Source organism: Eurosta solidaginis, chromosome 1, assembly GCF_040869045.1.
Source record: "Eurosta solidaginis isolate ZX-2024a chromosome 1, ASM4086904v1, whole genome shotgun sequence".
Classification (NCBI taxonomy): domain Eukaryota; kingdom Metazoa; phylum Arthropoda; class Insecta; order Diptera; family Tephritidae; genus Eurosta; species Eurosta solidaginis.
Genome location: NC_090319.1, coordinates 368,538,603 through 368,557,122, shown reverse-complemented (window position 1 = coordinate 368,557,122; position 18,520 = coordinate 368,538,603). Strand labels below are relative to the sequence as shown.

Below are 18,520 nucleotides of genomic sequence, written 5' to 3'. Positions count from 1 at the left end.
TTTATTTGTATGTAATTTTTGTATATATAGTCATTTGTATAAGTAGTAGTATATTTTTTTAATACATGTATGTAATTATGTATGTTTGTTTAGTAGATTGGTGGTAGTTGTACGTGTTATATAATTAACTACTTTTTGTTTAATATATGTTTATCTTTTTTATTATAAGCTTGTTTTTAAATGATTTACAACAAATACTTAACACAAGGGCGACAGTGAATAACTTATGCTCAATTCGAGTAAGTTTAGAAACAAAGAATTTTTCTTGTGATCTGCAAAAACTGGTGCAAAAAAGTCTTTGTTAAATCTTTCAAATCAAAGTACAAAGTAAGTAAAAAGCTGCAATTTTCAACAAAAGCTTCAAATTTTATATGAAAGTAAAATTTACTCAGAAGCCATAAAGAAAGCTTGAATACCGGTCAGGATCTTCACATTTGTGTTTTTTCTGGGGTTAAGAAATTTTTTTTTTGCATATGAAAACTGAAAAGATGAATAATAAAGCACAAAAAGCACAACTTTTTTGTGTGTGTTATTAGTAATAATTAATTTCTACTTCATTTCTTTGCACAGTGTACAAATATTGCTTCAGAAATTAAATGATAATATAATAAATAAAAATTAATAATTTTAAGTAAGGCCATATTTTATTAAACTATAAACTAAGGTAAAACTAAGTTGAAAAAAACTCCAAAATAAAGAATTAACAACTTTAAAATAACGAAAAAAATTGAGTTAAAATAAATTTAATAAAATCAATTAAAAAAAAGATTTTTCAGTAATGATGAAATCAAATTAAATAAACTAGAATTGTAGAAAGTAAAGCGAATTTAATTTAAAAAGAATAACAAATTGAAAAACAAAGCAAAAATATGAAATAAAACAAAACAAAAAAATTAATACATAAATATTTAAAAACATAAAATAATAAATTATGCTATAAAAAAATAAAGTAATAAAATGAAAAAATTAAATAAAACTGAAATATTATAAATTAAAATAATAATATAAACAAAATAATATAAACAATTAATATAAACAAATAAAATGAAATAAAATAAAAATATAGTAAGTGAACAAATAGCAGAAAATAGAAAACATGGGAGCAAAATTTAAAATATAAGAAAAAAAATAGGAAAAAGTTTGAAGAAATAAATAAATAAATTTTATTTTTATATAGTAGTTTAGTTAAAAAACTAAAAAAAAATTTATCAGGCACTAAAAAAATTATATCAGGTTGTTTAAAAAATGAATTTAGTTATATAGATTAAAACAAAAAAGAAGTCGATAAAAAAAGCTTAAAAAATGAAGTATAAAAAGCTAAAGAGAAAAATTACGTAAAACACGATATACATAAATATACAAATAAAGTAAAAAACAACTAAGTATATACTTCAATTAAAATAACAAAATATTGCAAATTTAAACTAACTAAAGTTAGTTTTTTTACGAAAAATACATTAAAGCAATAACACAATTAGTATAATTTCACACCAAGACGAAAAAAGGAAAGGTCAAAAGTGTATTAAGTTCGGAAAACTGGATACCACGTTTGGATACTAAATAAATTTTAAATATATACATATGTATATAAAAAAAATAAAACAAAAAAACAAACCGAGAGAGGAAATTGAGTACAGGGCAAGTAGCATAAAAAATAAAATAAAATAATATAAAAAGAAACAAGAAACGAAAAATAAAAAAGATATAAATGAGAAAAATGAAACATAGTTGTTGATTGGATGAATATAATATACAATATAATTAAAAAAAATAATATTGTACAAAAATTAAAATAAAGACATTTGAAATTATGAAACTAAAAAAATACAAAAGATACATTAAAATTATAAAAACTTTAAATCTTTAAGGTAAAAACTAAAAAAAAAATAAAAAAAAATTAACAACAAAAAAATATTAAACAAATAAAAAAATTCAAAACCATTAGAAGAAATTAAAAAAAAAGAAATAAATAATAATGCAGAAAGCATTAAGAAGTTAAAGCAAACATTAAATTTGTAAAAATAAAGTTCATTGAAGCTCCTTTTTTTGTAATAAAAAATTTTAAATTATTTACAAAATTGATTAATAAAAATACAAACACAACATTCATAGCATGTAATAATAAATGAACTAAAAAATTAAACACAAAATTTATAGGAAATATGTAAACAGTAACATCATGAAAGCATCTAATAGTAAATAAATAAAATAAAAAATTAACAAAACCTATAATAAAAAATATATAAACAACAACGTAAAAAAGCAAAACCCACAAAAAAAAAAAAATAACATAATAAAAAAATATTAAAACATTTGCAACAATACTTGATTTAAAATCAATCAAAAATTTTTTAATATTAGGGATAATAGTAAAAAACTTTTTTAAAGAATAACATAAATAAGAATTATAAGCATAAAATAATAAAAAATAAGATAAAATGAACATATTTCGAAACTTTTTTGCTTTAAATCTGCTTCTATTGGAGTTTATTTTCCATTATGAAACCAGGAAACTTCAGAGGCGAAAGATAAGCATGTTGTTGTTGTTTTGTTTCGAATTTTATTAGAATCTCCTTTTCTTTCTCTGATTTCACTGCATGTTTTTAAACTTGTATTCTGTTAAATTTTTGTTAGAGTTGATGCATTACAAATATTTCTATGCATTTGTGTGACAACGTTTGCAGTACTTCAGTTCAGACTAATATTTAATACAATTCCTATGATCAACAAACCTTCATAATACTTAAAAAAATTTTTAAAACACATGCACTCTAACCTAACTTTCTCCAACTTCATTTATTTTCAGATCATGCCTTCCCTACTTCAAATCCAATTCATCATCTTCTTCAGCGGTTGGCTTTGTCCAAAGATTCGTATTTGTATTCGTATTACCAAATGAAGTTATGCTGTTCATGCTGCCCGTTTTTGGCGAATCACTGAAATCACTGAATGCCGCATTTTGTATGCCCTCATAGGCGCGATACGAATTATTGCTACCATTGCCACCATCGTTGCTACGTTCGGAAGTGACGCTCATGCTTTTGGAAGAACCAAAACGATCAGCTTTGTAATTGGTTGGTGGGACGCCGAATATGACTTCGGCATCACAAAGTGAACCACCCGATCGCGTGTATTTGCCATTACCAATGATGGGTTTAGTGTCTCCGAATATGATGTCTAAGTCGGATTGTTTGTTGGAAGCTGTAGGGAAAGGACTAAATGTTAGTATATCTTTAAAAAATAATGGTGTACGAGAGTTCAATATAAAAGTATTATTTTATCTATGCGGTGCATATAAAAATTAGTTACTAAATAAATTTAAGAATAATTGATGCTGTTGATGAGGATGAGTTATCAAAATGTTATGATTTTATGAATGATTGTGGATTGTATATTTTTCTAATGAATTCTTATGTTTCTAAGAGTTTTTTATGATTGGATGACATCTTCCATTGAGTGATATCTTATTTGATGTGTCTAAGAGCTATTTGACCGATGCTGATTAAGTAAAAACAAAGTTTTTCTTTATCCTTCTACGAGTTTCGACACCCTTTGTACCTTCTTCAGGGAGATCTGTTGTTTATTTAGTTTTTGTTCAGTACCTTAGCTCCGTACCTTAGCTCCGAGTGCCTTCAAATTATATAAAACGTTTAGTGATATTCGTAGTCTTTTGACCAGCAATTGCTCGGCTTATGATTTAAGAAAAAAAAGTTCATAATATAAAGGTTATTTTGTGATTTTTAAGTTTTCCAGGAAAACATTACCCTTTGCGATCAAAAATGATTTTGAAGTTTTTAGTTTTTGGGTTTAATTTACTACTATATATTCTCATTCGTATTAGATTTGTATTTTTGATAACGCATCACCATCCTTATTTAAAAAAGAAGCAAAAAGCTATACATTTCATACACACATGTTATTTGTTAAAAAGCTTTTCCAATTTCAAACTAACTAAATTGAGTGTCAGAATATTCGACTGTGAAAGTACTAAACCGCATATTATACGTCTTCAAAAAAGCATAACAAAAATTTTTTTGAGACTTTTGTCTAATTAAGTCTTCTCGTAAAAACCCGAGTATAATTTATTTTCTGAGAGAATTAATTAATGAATTGCTTTGGCATAAAAAAAAATTTGGTTTAGACTTATACGATTTTGCACTATCACAGACTTATCATTATTATTTTATTAATATATATACAATGAATATGACATTTAAGCCCAAAATTATTCTTCAACATTTTTTTCTGGTAATTAAGCAACCAAATGTACAAGAAGGCGAGTTGTTACAAAATGCTGAGTTTAGCAAAGTTGAAAGTGTTGAGTGCCGCCTGTAGAGTGCCCAAAGCGAAAACAAAACAGAAATTATGGTGTTCATATACTAAAAGATATACCAAAGTATTAGTCAATAATATTTTTAAATTGCATTACGAATAGTGAGGTTTATTTTCTGCTTGTGTTGCTGTATTCATTTGAAATTGCGTTGTTTGTTTGCCAGGGATGCCAGCGTGTAACATAACGATTTCTCGAACCTTTTCCAAAACGATGTTGAGATTGCCTAAGAAAACCTTTACTTTTAAATATACAAGAAATCGCCCAAGGGGTTTTAGTTAAACCACAACAGAGGTAATTTTAGCATAAAAAAATATTAACAATTGTTTTTGTTTTTATCGGCCTATTAATAAATGATTCAAGGTTCGATTCGAGCTCAAGGCCAGAACAATAATTTTTTTCTAATGATAATTATTGTTATTTTTTAATTTTTCTAAATTTGAAAAATTGTATTTTGTTTCTGGAATAGTAAGTAGAAAATTTTTCAGACAACCTGCCATAGCTGCGCAGATAGATCTAGAATCGAACCTTGAATCATTTATCAATAGGCCGATAAAAACAAAAACAATTGTTAATAAACCATGAGCACTTGGGAATGTCAAACAAAGTAATTGACAATAAACAAAAATCCAGCATTATCAGTGATTTGCACCAGATGGTGCAACACTGAATAAATATAGTTGGTAAAAAGGAATAGAAGTAGCAAATTTGCCAGTCAAACAAACCACCGCTGTATAGCTAAATGGTTAGCGCAGCATGCCTAAAGCGTACTGATGATGAAGGCTTAGCACCCTTCGAAATGGATAAAAAAATATTTTCAGGCTTTTTGAGAAGAGCTTCGTCGACTTCTTATCAGAAACAAACGACCTTGACAAGTTATCGATAGCTATTTATTAATTTTCTCCTTGTACCCGACGTGGTATAATGGTAGATTGCTCTGCCTACCACACCGAAGATCCTGGGCTCACATCCCGGGCAAATAAACATCAAAACTTTTGAAACAAGTTTCTGTAAGTGGGGTCACCCCTCGGCAGTTATTTATCAAGCACTTCGAGTGTATTTCTGCCATGAGAAGCTTCTCCTGAAAACTCTTCTGATTTGAATATCCTGTTCGGAGTCGGCATAAAACATGTACACTCAGAGAAAAAATCGTTCTAAAACGAACGAAACAAGTTCAAAATTAAGAACATTCGTTGACCAAAGTCTGTTAAGTATGTTTTTTCTTAACTCGTGACCGATGGGCTTGTTTTAAGAACAGTTTTTCCAAGCACACCGTTCGTATTTTATAAGCACTTTGGTATTGATGTGTGAACCTTTCGTGCTCATTTCAAGCACTACTTGGGCTTGACTTAAGATTTTTCGTTCTCACGCGTCGAGAACGATTCGTGGTCGATTTAACATTTTTCGGTCTCAATTCAAGAACGGTTTGTGCTTGATCATTGGTGGGAATAGGAAGGTCCTTTTTTTTTTTATTGGTAAATATTTTGTTGTCATTAATAAAAAAATATTAATAACAAAAAAGAAAATTATTACTAAAATTCCAAAAGGTTAGAAAAAACGCATACCTACATATATGCATTTTTTCGTATATTTCTCTTATTGAGAAATTATTGTTATTTGATGATGCAATCTGAATATATATTTAAAACATTGCATAAAAAGATTATCTGTGCATATGTGAATGGAACTCACCGAAAAATAAAAGTTAAAAAAATAAAATATAAAAAATTTTTTAAAAAAAACTTCAGAGTTTGACGGTGATCGAACTCGCGCCACATGATCGCAACCACAACATCATAGCCGCCGGGCCACTACAACTGCTTGATAGATTATGTCAAATGTTGTATTTAACATTGTAGTACAACGATTTATACTGTTTTTTTCTTGAACTTAATTTAAGAACATTGTTCTCATTAATATAACATTTGTTCATATTTTAAGACCAGCCGTTCTCTTTTCAAGAAAATGGTTCTCAGTTCAAGAACAAGGTTGTTGTTTTAAGGACAGGTCGTTCGGTTTTCAAGAACAAAAAAGTAAGAACATGACAAGCTTGAATTGAGTCCGGTGGTGCTGGATTTTAGAACGGCGTTTTTCTCTGAGTGTAGGTCGCGTCTCGTAGGAAAAATTAAAAATGAGCACGATGCAAGTTGGAAGAGAAACTCGGACTAAAATCTCTTCAGAAGTTATCGCGCCTTATATTTATTTATTTTTCTTTCATTTATGTACTCATAAATACGGGAAGTGTCTGCGGAGTGTTATCGATGTTAGTAGTTCTTTGCGAGATATAGATCTGAACTTTCCGATAACAAGTATCATCTTTGGAATAATTTAATATGACCACATAAAACCTTCTAGGCCATCCCGCTCCCCCACCCCCTACTGCTATGAGGTAGCTAGAGTGTTGCCTGCGCAATATATGTATGATACTTGCATGTTTGTAACAAGATACGTCTCGGGTAGGTGACGTTCCCAATTGAGCTGGGGAACCTGTGACTCTATTAAGCTTTGTATTGTGTTTGAAAACCATTTAAATCCCATCGATATTGGTTTGTTGTCGGCTTGTTATCGCCCAGTCATCGGCTTCTTATTCTTATCGGTTTGTTATCGACTGGATACAGATGTGTCATCGATTTTTATTAATGTTAAATCGATAGCACTGCGATAAAAAATTGGTAGAACTACTATTAGAAACTGATAAACTTTTTTACATGGTTCAACTATGTATATGGTTGGCTCATCTGTACAACAACAAAATATGTTAGTTCAGATTTTCAAAATCTGGGTGTTGGTGTTATGGGAATGGAATGAAAACATAACGTCGCTTGGCGCGCAAGACCGCGTATTCCCAAAACGCAATACCGCGTATATAAAAAAACGAGATTTCGTTACCCCGACTAGGACTCATCGCCCTTAATGTATTTACGTTAAAATTCCGCCGTTTTTATCAACAAAACCCCAAATAAAAATCAAAAGCAATACCGCGTATAAAATTAAAAAAAAAAAAAAAAAAATTGGGTGCAATACCGCTTATATTTTAGTTCTGACTATTACACAAAGATGTGTAGAGTTAAATGTAGGCCTTATTTTAGTAACTTTGTAAATATACACTTTGATTTTATATACTCTATAAATTAAAATAAGCTTTTTAGCATGGTTTACTTTGATTAATGCAATTTTTTGATTGGTTTTGACATTGGAATATGTATGTTCAAATCAGAATAAATGTTTTTCGAGCCGAACAGAGCTGTGTTTCAGGAGCAGATCAGGAAAATATTAAACATTTTCTTCTTGAAAAATAATTGAAAAAAAAAATTTACTAAACCAAGAGTTTGATAGTGAGTAAACTTAAGTTCACGTAAGTAAATGCATATAATTCAAATTATAGCCTTTCTAAAATGTAATTTTTCCTTCTTGTAATAGGCAAGATACAAAAATGGCTCTCATTCGCTCCACAAAAATTGATTTTGAGTTTTTATTATAAAATATGCTGGAAGGTAAAATATAATTGCTCAATTTATGGGGTAGCAATAAAAAAAAATAATTATTCCCGTTACTTAAATAGCCGATAAAGCAGAATCACCTCATAATTCAGAGCTTGAAAGTCATGTGAAAGGTAAAACGCTACAGAAATTCTCGTAAAGAAATGTTTAATCATATTAAGTTTTAAATAGAGATGTTGTGACGGCACCCCATGACACTGGAATACGCTCTTCTTAGTGCAGTGATTTAAGTTTTCAAAAAGGTAATTCCTTTGGAGTTGAAAAAGACACTTGGACTTTGGATGTGGATGAAACAATTTTATTAGACAAACATCTTGAGTCTGCAATTACGAAAACTTCTCTTATCGCTTACTCAATAAGTTCTAGCAGAAATGAAGGTGTGTTTGAAGTAAGTAGTGTATGATAAAAACAAGTATAAAAAATTATTTGTTCACATTTTATTTGATAATTGCCCTTTCACTCATTACATAACTTTGGCTTGCAGATGACAGTAGATAAGAGAAACGATATTTGTATACCGGAGAAAGAATACGTCGGCACCGTTGCGTCTTCACATATTGAATCAGACAAGAAGACAGATGCAGAGTTAATTATTAATGAGTCTGGCTCCTTCGCAACGTTAGTGAATGAGCAATCACCGGAGGACGACATTTTATTAGATAGTGAGAAGAGGAGATACGGACGACGTGCAGCTAGAGGTTGTAAGAGAGCAGAAAATAAGAAAAAGAGAATGAGGGGGGAGGAATATGTAGGATACCGTAGGCTACAAAATAAAGTAATTCATGATGCACAAAGGGAAAAAAGAGAGCTTAAAGATAGAAACTGTCCCCACTCGTGCAAACAAAGTAAAACGTTCTTTTGCAACGAATTTAATGAAGAGATGAGACAAACGATTTTTCATAACTTTTGGAAAAATATGAGTTGGATACAGAAAAAAACTTATGTTTTGACTCTTATTGATATTTTCAAACCAACCAGACATAACCAAACAAAAAAACTGCAAACGCTTGCTTACCATCTAAAACTTAATGGCACTAGGAAAAGGGTATGTAAAAACATGTTTCTGAATACTTTTGGAATGAAGGAATGGACAATTCGTTCATGGACAAAAAACTCAACTAAAGCATTTAGAAAAAGCGAAAAACAATTGTCAGAAAAGAGAAAGTACTTGAAAACTTTTTTGAAGCCTTACCTAAGTTGCCTTCTTCAATTAAGCTATATTTAGAACCTATTTTTGTGACAAAATCTGATCTTTACAAGGTTTGTAAAAGGGAAGCCGATAAATTATCGCAGCCAATCGCTTCTAGAAAGGTTTTTGACGCTGTGTTTTATGAGAAGAATTTGTCCTTATTTAAACCAAAAAAAGACGAATGTGATATCTGTATCGGATTCAAAGAAGGAAATATTTCTGAACATGATTATAATAACCACATTGAACGAAAAAATGCGGCAAGAGAAGAAAAATCAAAAGATAAGTTGTTAGCAATAAATGGTGAAATACATTTAATTACAGCTGATGTTCAAGCTCTTAAGTTATTCCCTAAAGTAAATGCCAGTTCCTCATACTTTAAGACGAAGCTCGCTGTACATAACTTTACTATTTAAAATTTATCTACAAAACAAGTTTTATGTTATTGGTTCGATGAAACCGACGCCAATCTGAAATCATCCACTTTTACATCATTTTATGTTGATTGCATATCTTCATTGCTTCGGGATGATCCAAAATCAGTTGTTGTATATACAGATGGATGTACCTATCAGAATGGAAGTGTTGCCCTTGCTAACGCTCTTCTAAACTTGTCTACAGAGTACGAAGTTGAAATTTATCATAAATATATAGAGAAAGGTCATACTCAGATGGAAGTACATTCTGTTCACTTAGTGATTGAGAAATCAACCTTCCAAGCCAATATGCTCTTACAACAGAGGAATCGCGAGTAAAACCATTCCCATATGAAGCAAGATTGGTACATCATACCTTTTTTAAAGATTATAGCAACAAACAATTATGTACATACAGCTCTATACGACCTGGTATAGGAACAGGAGAACATGTCGTTGTTAATTTGCGTATAATAAAATACTTGCCTAACGGAACAATCCAATTCAAACTGAATTTTAACGATGGTTACAAAATACTACCCAGGCGATCTAAAAAGAATTTAGGAAAATATATACCCTCTGCACTCTACAACTCACGTTTGAAAATAACTAAAACTAAATTTGAACATTTACAACAACTTAAGGAGGTCATACCACCTGATTGCCACAACTTCTACGATAACTTACTTTTGACGGGAAATAAGCCATAATCGCTTAGTTGCATAGTTATTATAACACTATTTTTACTATATTTAAAAAATAGAATGTATATTTACTTTGCTAATAATAAATAAAATAACTTTTATTTAACCTATTTTCTTTGAAATAAAGCAATGCAATACCGCGTATTTTTCAAAAAGTTATTTTTTTGCAGTTTGAGTGCTTTTTTTTTGGTAAATTATTATATGTACATGGTGAGGCAACCCGAAATGAAATAAAATGTTAGATCAGTTCAAGATTGGAGCAACGGCTTGGCTAAAAATCAGTTTTTTCTTCCTCCTACACAATTTGGCTTCTATCAAATACGCGGTATTGCTTTTTGCAAATACGCGGTATTGCGCTCCAAGCGACGATAAGACTTAGCAATTTTTGTAATCAGTAAGAAAATGTTGCCAATGGTATTGGTTTCGTTTTGAGTTTGCCATCTCCTTTTGACAATCCCATCGACCATGCAATGAAAAAAATAAAATCAGCTGATGAGATGAGCCAACCATATAATTGAGTAATGCTTTTTTATAACAAATCAAGTTTTTCCAATTCTGTAAAACAATTTTAATTCGAGTTAGAAAAAGTTCGATATTTGAAAAAAAAAACGATGTTTATGGCCTGTTGGCATCCCCTGCACAGTATATAAAACAAAATTTGGTCATGTAATATAACAGATCCAAGTTACAACTGGACAATTCACAAGAGTCTCGTATTCGTTGTAAATTCTTAAATATGTGGTTGTTTTTAATATAAAATTGTATTGAAACATGCCACAAACGACGAATTTGAGACCGTTTGTAGAGCCCATATGTTTTTTGGAAACTTATGCTAAATTAAAATTTCATTTTCAATACAAACTAAGTTTTCAATATAAGTATTTTAGGAAATTCTTAAACCATTTTTGATAACTTGGTTCTGCTTTACAACAACAGCTTTAAAATATATTGTCAGTAGACACCGATTGATAACAGCGGATGCAATATGTAGTTGTTTTAATGTTAACAAAAAATACGTATATACGCATAACTTAAGTTTAAATTGCATTTAATTTTGCGTTAGTGATAGTCGCACTGTGGCTGGGTTGCAATTATCCATTCAAAACGCAAAATAGACTTACGAAATATTGGCTTTGTTACTTTGCGGCGACATGCTTCAAGTGCCGGCATAACGATCATATACAACAACAATTAACGTACGTCGTTTTTGGCAGTATGTACCGTTAAATCGTTAGAGAAGGGCGGAAAATCAGTTTGTGGGCGTGGTTGCGTAGGCGTTTTACGTTGTTTAAAGTAAATTAGAGTAGAGTAGAGATATTTCTTTGGATTTGCTTTTTACATTTACTATTTTTACTAGGATATGTTCAGTGAGAAAATACTACGAAGTGAGTGAGTGTGTGTGTTAGACAAGGATGGCATATCAATACAAAATGTTTGTTAAGGATGAAAGGAGCATAGGACCTTTTAGAGATATATATAGATTATAATGAGCTGGACTATCTGGTATTTCAAGCGGGTAAAAAATGTATATGAGTAGTATGCTTTCGCTATATATGTAGATATGATATGTATTGTTGTATTTCATAAGTATATAGTATAAATATGTTTTAGTGATATACATATATTTTTTTCTGTTTTAAATGTATACGTAGATTACTTTAATATTCTTACGAAAATATGCAAATCTTTGGCTGATTTTTGCTTATTAATATTTTTCTTAGGGTATCAAAAGCCTTAGACTATTTATAGACGCGTATGTAAGTAGTAAATTTGTTTGCAGTAGACTTCAACAGTTTTTAGTCTTTGGTTTAGGGTTGGCTCTTAACCAAATTCCCTAATTTTATCCTGTTTATTTAAATATTATTGTATGATGTTTATAAAGTTATTGCAATTCCTTTTGGTTAATTCATAACGTTTTGTTTTTGGCTTGAAAAAATATTATCTTCTTTAAACTTTTCTGAGTATCCTCTTCTCGTATAGTGATTTGGAATAAAATAGAGACAGGTTTATAAGTTTAATGACTCGAAAAATGAAGTTTTATGAAGTAAATAGAAATCTTCAGCTCCTTTATTTCTTCAATATTTTGAGTCATATAATGCTCTGGATGGGATAATTCTATATAGACAATATTGAGAAGGTCTGTTCTGATATTTAAATAAAAATTGATTTACTCTAGCTTCAATTACTTGAAGAATCGCTTTGTTGTAACGATAAAATTGCGGATAATACTGACATGGACCCTGCATAAATCCTTTGGCAATGCGACAGAGTCATAACAAAGGGCTTTTGTCTAGGCTCAGTAAATTCTTAACAGATAAGTATGCTGACTTAATTCTGAAGCAGTTTAAGGCGGCCTCCTACTCAACCTCCACATAAGATATATTAGGGATACAAATAGATAGGAGACACGAAAATCTCGTAAAATGATGTTGTTGTTGTTGTTGTATTAACTACAAAGACACTCCCCGGTTCCGGTAACAAAGCACCATTAAGGTAACGGGAACGATTATTATGACCACTTTAACCTTTCTAGGCCATACCCCCACCCTCTAGGTCCTTGAGGAACTTGGTGTCGCCAGAGCCGCGCCTGCTAAATATGTGTATGATATATTCGTATTTGTAACAGGATTCCCCTAGCGTAGGTGAGGTTGACAATTGGGTTGCGGCAGCTTTGAAGCTATAAAGCTTTGTATTACGCTTATCAACCCCTTGAATCGTAAAATGATTGATATCCGCTTAGGTAGTGTTAACAGAAAGGGGTTAAAAATGAGAGAGGTAAACAACAGGGTTGCAGTCATAATGGAGCTACTTGAGAATCTTGAGTCCTACTCGCATATGCTTATAACCCGTTTTGTCAGTGGTTAATTTCTGCGTATAATGCAGGATGCCTAAAATTTACCAGCTTACCCCTACACTTTTTTTCTGGGTGGCGTCTGAGCGGGCACGCACTATCGCAAACGGTTTTTCGAAAGCAGCCATAAATAAGCATTAAGACTGCTGAGACGTGTTTATCTAACACACTACCAGGAACATCTAAAACGTATTCCAGAAGCTTGCTTACGACCACAAACAAGAGACGAGTGGCCATAACCCCTAGGATGGCTGTGAAAAAGCAGCAACAAGTACCAACTCTGGCGAAACGGGTTCAACGACAACAAAACCAGAAACTACTAGCACACGCCTGTAGGAGTAACATAGAACATCGCTTCTTTTATATATTTATTTTTATTGAAAAAAGAGATGTTGGTGGAGGAATGCGAGTACAAATATTTATACCTTTGCGCAGGGCTACGAACACCTACGAACACTTCCTAGCAGAGCGAACTCCCGAATCAACCAAGCAATTATTGAAAAATTCGGAGACTGATATCACAGAAAAGGAAAGAAAACCTTGCGAAACTATCTGCAAGCCAATTCTTACCATATAGATGAAAACTTCACTCCACTCAAAAGAAAAAAAGAATACATGGAACCACGAGTCGATACGGCAAGCGATACTTTATGGGAAATCACTTCAAGGGTACCAGAAATAACGAATGAATGAATGGAAAAGTTTTCTCACGTAATTGGCCTTTAAATGGTTGCACCGCTTTCAACTACGAAATTTTTATCGAGCAATATTTTTTGATAAACATTGCCTTAAAAGAGACTTGACTTATCTTTGGGAGAGAGATGAGAGCTTTTGCCCGCTTTCGGTATAAATTTAACATGACTTTGAGATGTGGTCCACTTTCGGGAATTTAAGTAAATAGTAGCCAAATAATGACAGGAAATACACAAAAACTTTTGGAGTTACGCATTATAATGCTGAGCTCCTTGCAGTACAGCATCCGGCGTACGGCGATACAGTTACTTAATACTCTTAAATGGTTCTCTCAATCGATGGGCTCTGCTGTATTGAAAAGAAGGTGCGCTAGATGTTCCTTACCTAATCATAAGAAAATCTTCTAGAAAAATATAACTCAACTTCTTTTCGACTTCGTTTATCAGACAAAATTTTAGTTACTTAAGCCTGTTTCAAAGGACATTTTTTTTTCAACGTTGGCAGACCTATTTTATAGCATATCAAAATATACGAGTATATTCCTAAGCAGCGATTGAGTGAGAATGAGTAATGAGTTTGTTTCTAGTAATATGATATAAGCGCTAACAAAAAAATTCCAAATGCTTGATGAGCTTATCGTATCGGGTGAATATATGAGTGATAGTTTCATGATGAAATAATGACACATTGACAACTCTTCGAAAATTCCATTAAACGCCGCCTAAGATTTACGCAGCGTTAGACTAACGAGTAATACGCCCACAGCCAGATAATTACCATTGCTTTCGGAGCGCGAATATGATGGACGCGTATACGATGGTAGATCCGCTGGCGTATTATAAACATTCGAGGCAGGGCTTGAATTCGATGCATAACCCGATGTATCACCAGCTGCAGGTACAGCTGAGCTAACAGCGGCGGGAGCGCTATAAACGCTAGCCGAACGTATACCCATATTTGACTTCCAGTCTAGACCACCACCGCTAGCGGAGGAAATAGTAGCCGCAGCACCTCTTGCACCGCCGCCTAAAGCATTGTTAGTAAGATCTACGCCAGTGCTGCCGATAGCAGCAGCTTCGCTGCTAGGTCCAGCCGATGTAGTGGTGGTATCCATGCGTGTTATTGTTTCAATTGAGGTTGAGCTACCATAATTGAACACGCGTTTATCTTTACCAGCGCTCGTTGGTGTGGTGGAAATTGAATGGCGATGATGCGTAGCGCTGCTACCGGCAACGTATGTCGGTGGTGGTGGTGGTGGTCCAGCGGGTGGTGGCGGTGACTTAATGCCACCGATGTTACCATTACGATTAATGCGTGATGAAATCGATGATGAGGAGATCGATGAAGATGAGGTGGTCGAAGTGACACTGCCAATAGTTTGATTGGTTGCCGATGTCTTCAGTGTACCCTTATCGAAGGGGTTGACACGTTCCTGTGGTTCGAAATTGGTCACTGGTTTGTATTTGCTCTCCTCTCCTTCCAAAACGCCGGAAGATGGCTTGCTGCTGTAGCTTGCTGCCGAACTGGCACTTACGCTCATACTACCTGCTGTTAGCGTAGAATTCGTTGATCCGTTGTCCGAACGTGCATCATATGGATTTTCAGCTACTAGCTTTGGCGATGGTTGTGCTGAGACAACTTCGGAAGCGACACTTGAAGTGCTACCACTCATTGACTTGCCACCAGCGCTAGCAAACGAGAATTGCTTGCCTAGAAATGAGCCGGTACTTATGCCACTAATACCACTACCGCCAGCACTGCCACCGCCGCCACTGCTACTTGTCTCGCTTGCTGTTCTTCCGCGTTTCTTGTTCGCTAATTCCTACATGTCACCAAATATCCCAGCAAAGGTCTTACGCAAATTTTTCATGGTGTCCTCCGCATCTTCGACGACTGAGTTTTGTGTTTGCGGAGGACGTGGTGATACCTTGGAGGCCGAGGATATGTTCGATGCTTGTGAAGTTTGTGAATCGCGACGTACAGCACCGCCAGCGCTACCAGGCAAGCTAGTTGGTGCGGGTGTAGTGGGCTCTTCAGGCAACTCGGAAATGCTGCTGCGGCTACTGAGGCGTCCAATTGAACCGACTGCTGGCGAAGTGCGCTCGGGTATTGGTGGTGGACCACCCATTGGGGCGGGACGCGGACCGGCTGGCGCCGGTAGTGGTGGTGCCATATCCTCGGTGGGACTCTCACCACGTGACGAAATTGAAGAACGTGATGGTTGTCGTATGCCGTGTGGTGGTGGTCCACCAGTTTGTGCCATGCTTGGACGACAGACGTTCTAAAATGAAGCAAACATTGTATGATTCGAATATGAAATATAGGAACAATTAATTTAATTAACTACTCACTTGCATTCTTGCCGATACCAAATCGGCAATCTGCCGTCGATCTTCTTCTTGACTATCGCCAATTAGTGCGAATGTACAATCGCATGCACTGATAATATGCTCGCGTCCATCCTTAGCAACAACCACAGAAATTCCGCATACTTCCATGCCTCCGAAGAGTTCGGAAATCTGCAAATTATAGATGGCATAAGAATTGGAATACGATACAAGTATATTTCAGATATGACATAAATCTGTTTCCAATAAGCCCTATTTGTGGCTTAATTATGTTTGTGTTAATCAATTCCAGCTCAAAATATGCGCAAGTCCATATATTTAATCTAATTCAAAGAAATTGTATTTGCAAAATCTCAGGAAACATACAACCGATATACACATTTATAAACGTGGGGACCAACAAAAGTTCTCTAAGCTAGTTAGTGAAGTAGTGGGATTACCATAAGTTTTGATCTAATAACAACGCACAACTTTTCAAATCATTCTTGACATCCCACGTTCAGGTCCTATTTATCAACAAAATCAACAAACTTCTGCACACTCGGGAGAGTGTGAAAGGTTTACGCCACAGGAGATCTTCTGTCTTCCCTCCTGTGAGTCGTGATCATAAACGAGTTACTCCAAGACCACAAATGCAGGGTCTGCAAAATGGTTTAATATGATAACGATCTGGCAATCCTCGTTATGGGGAAACTTCCAAACATACTGATATATGCCTTGCAGAGATACCTGTGTACGTTGGCTGGGTGGTCTGTATACTGAGTTTGGTCTGGATACTGAGTTTGGTCTATTCAGGTATACGTTCTAGTATTCAGACTACCTTCTAACGGCGGATAATCGCAGCTGCGATTCGACAAGCAAATTAAGCTTAATGCGGAGTGCAAAGCTAAGAGGTCGCTTGTACTGCTGCCGAGGGGATATTGGCATACGCTGTGTACTCTTTCCTAGGGTGGTGCACTGAGTGTAAGTGTTCAAGCATTTTAGCTGCCTTCAATTTCGTTTTTAGCATTGTGCGCTATATCTTTGCGGGAGGGGTGGGTTGGGGAACTCATTTCGAAAGGGATCTGGTGAGCCTGATTGCGCATGGATCTAAGCTGGTTGGAAGGATGGGGGAAGGAAAACGTTTTGCCAGGTACTTGGAGTTAGCTTGAAGTTTAGACTGCCGACCGCTATAGCGTCTTTCAGGTGCAGTTCTCCGTTAATAAGTATGCTGTGGACGATATGGTTTTCAGTGCGTTTAGGTAGTTTAATGACTCGGACTGTGCTCCGGGCATATTTGGCGAGTTCCCGAACTCGAGTTTCTTTTTTATAAAAATTATCTGAGTTAGAGTGCAAAGCGGCACCTCTGGAAATTGTTAAGAGAACCAAGAATCATAGCCTAACCAATAAGAGAAAATATTTCTAGGCAACCTTAGTATTCTGAGTATGTGCTTTTATAAATCCATGTTAGCAATTGGACGCCACTGTGGTCACGATTATTAGCAGCATATTGCATTCAAATGCATATGGCTTGCATTACTTTCAACCGTTCCCACTACTGAAACTGAGACGGAATATATGTATGTAATAGCCACATAAATAGTTTCCTAATTCAAAATATTTGCTGTATCCATTTTATTGTTGTTGATATGTTGCTGTATTTATTGCAACGCAATTAGTTAGTTATGTGTTAATGTACATTTATGTATGGGGCATTCCATCTCAAAACATCATACCGATTTTCCATGGAAGAAATTAATCAATCAATCGAGTTTCTCTGTATTTATTCTACATAGCTTTTAGAGAGACGGTTTCGTGTTTTTTTAGTGTCTCGGTAGGTACGAAGGTAAATTTTCTAAACTTTCACGGCTTCTAGCCGTATTCATAATCTCCAGTTAACGCTAAGTGATACTTTAGTTAATAAAAATCATTCAGCATTAAATCAAATAAAGTGCCAGGAAACGTTAAATGGCGACTTTCACACGCCCAACGATTTTATTTAATTGTCTGATCAACGCCCTAGATTAATGAAGATTGTGATGGCTAGTGCCTAGGACCTACCTAATTATTTTCTAGCTTTTAGTATTATTATTACTTCATGTAAGTATTGTTTTCAATAAAACCGTTTAACTTAAACATTTTTTTAAATTATTTTATTTTATTTTTAACAAAGCTCTATAGACACCCCAACATTTAGGATGCGACTGAATAAATTGATAGCTTCTTTCCTAGAGTATGAGGCATTAAGGATACCATTTTTTTTAGTAATGGTCTGGGAACCGATATATGCGAAAACGTCTAATTTATGATTAAATTTTTATATTATGCCTACATTACTACTGTGGAGAATATGAGTAGTTTCAACACGTCACTATACCGTTAATAAATAATTTCCGCAATGTAAGCAGAAGAGAAAAAATAGCTACGCACACATGAACACATCAGCTAAGAGATAAGACTCTTTTTAAATTCTTAGATTACTCACACATATGCATAGTAACAAAGAGCAT

At 33.8% G+C, this 18,520-nt stretch overlaps 1 protein-coding gene across 1 annotated transcript in view; it reads right to left on the bottom strand.

Moving 5' to 3' along the window:
• Positions 1–2,163: 2,163 nt before the first annotated feature.
• The window catches only part of Syn (synapsin), a 153,002-nt gene continuing 136,645 nt past the window's right edge, over positions 2,164–18,520 (bottom strand). Inside the window, 4 exon segments of the mRNA XM_067762942.1 lie at positions 2,164–2,717; positions 2,777–3,201; positions 14,461–15,964; positions 16,035–16,202. Coding sequence (XP_067619043.1) covers positions 2,819–3,201; positions 14,461–15,964; positions 16,035–16,202 — 2,055 coding nt within the window. The 3' untranslated portion in view covers positions 2,164–2,717; positions 2,777–2,818.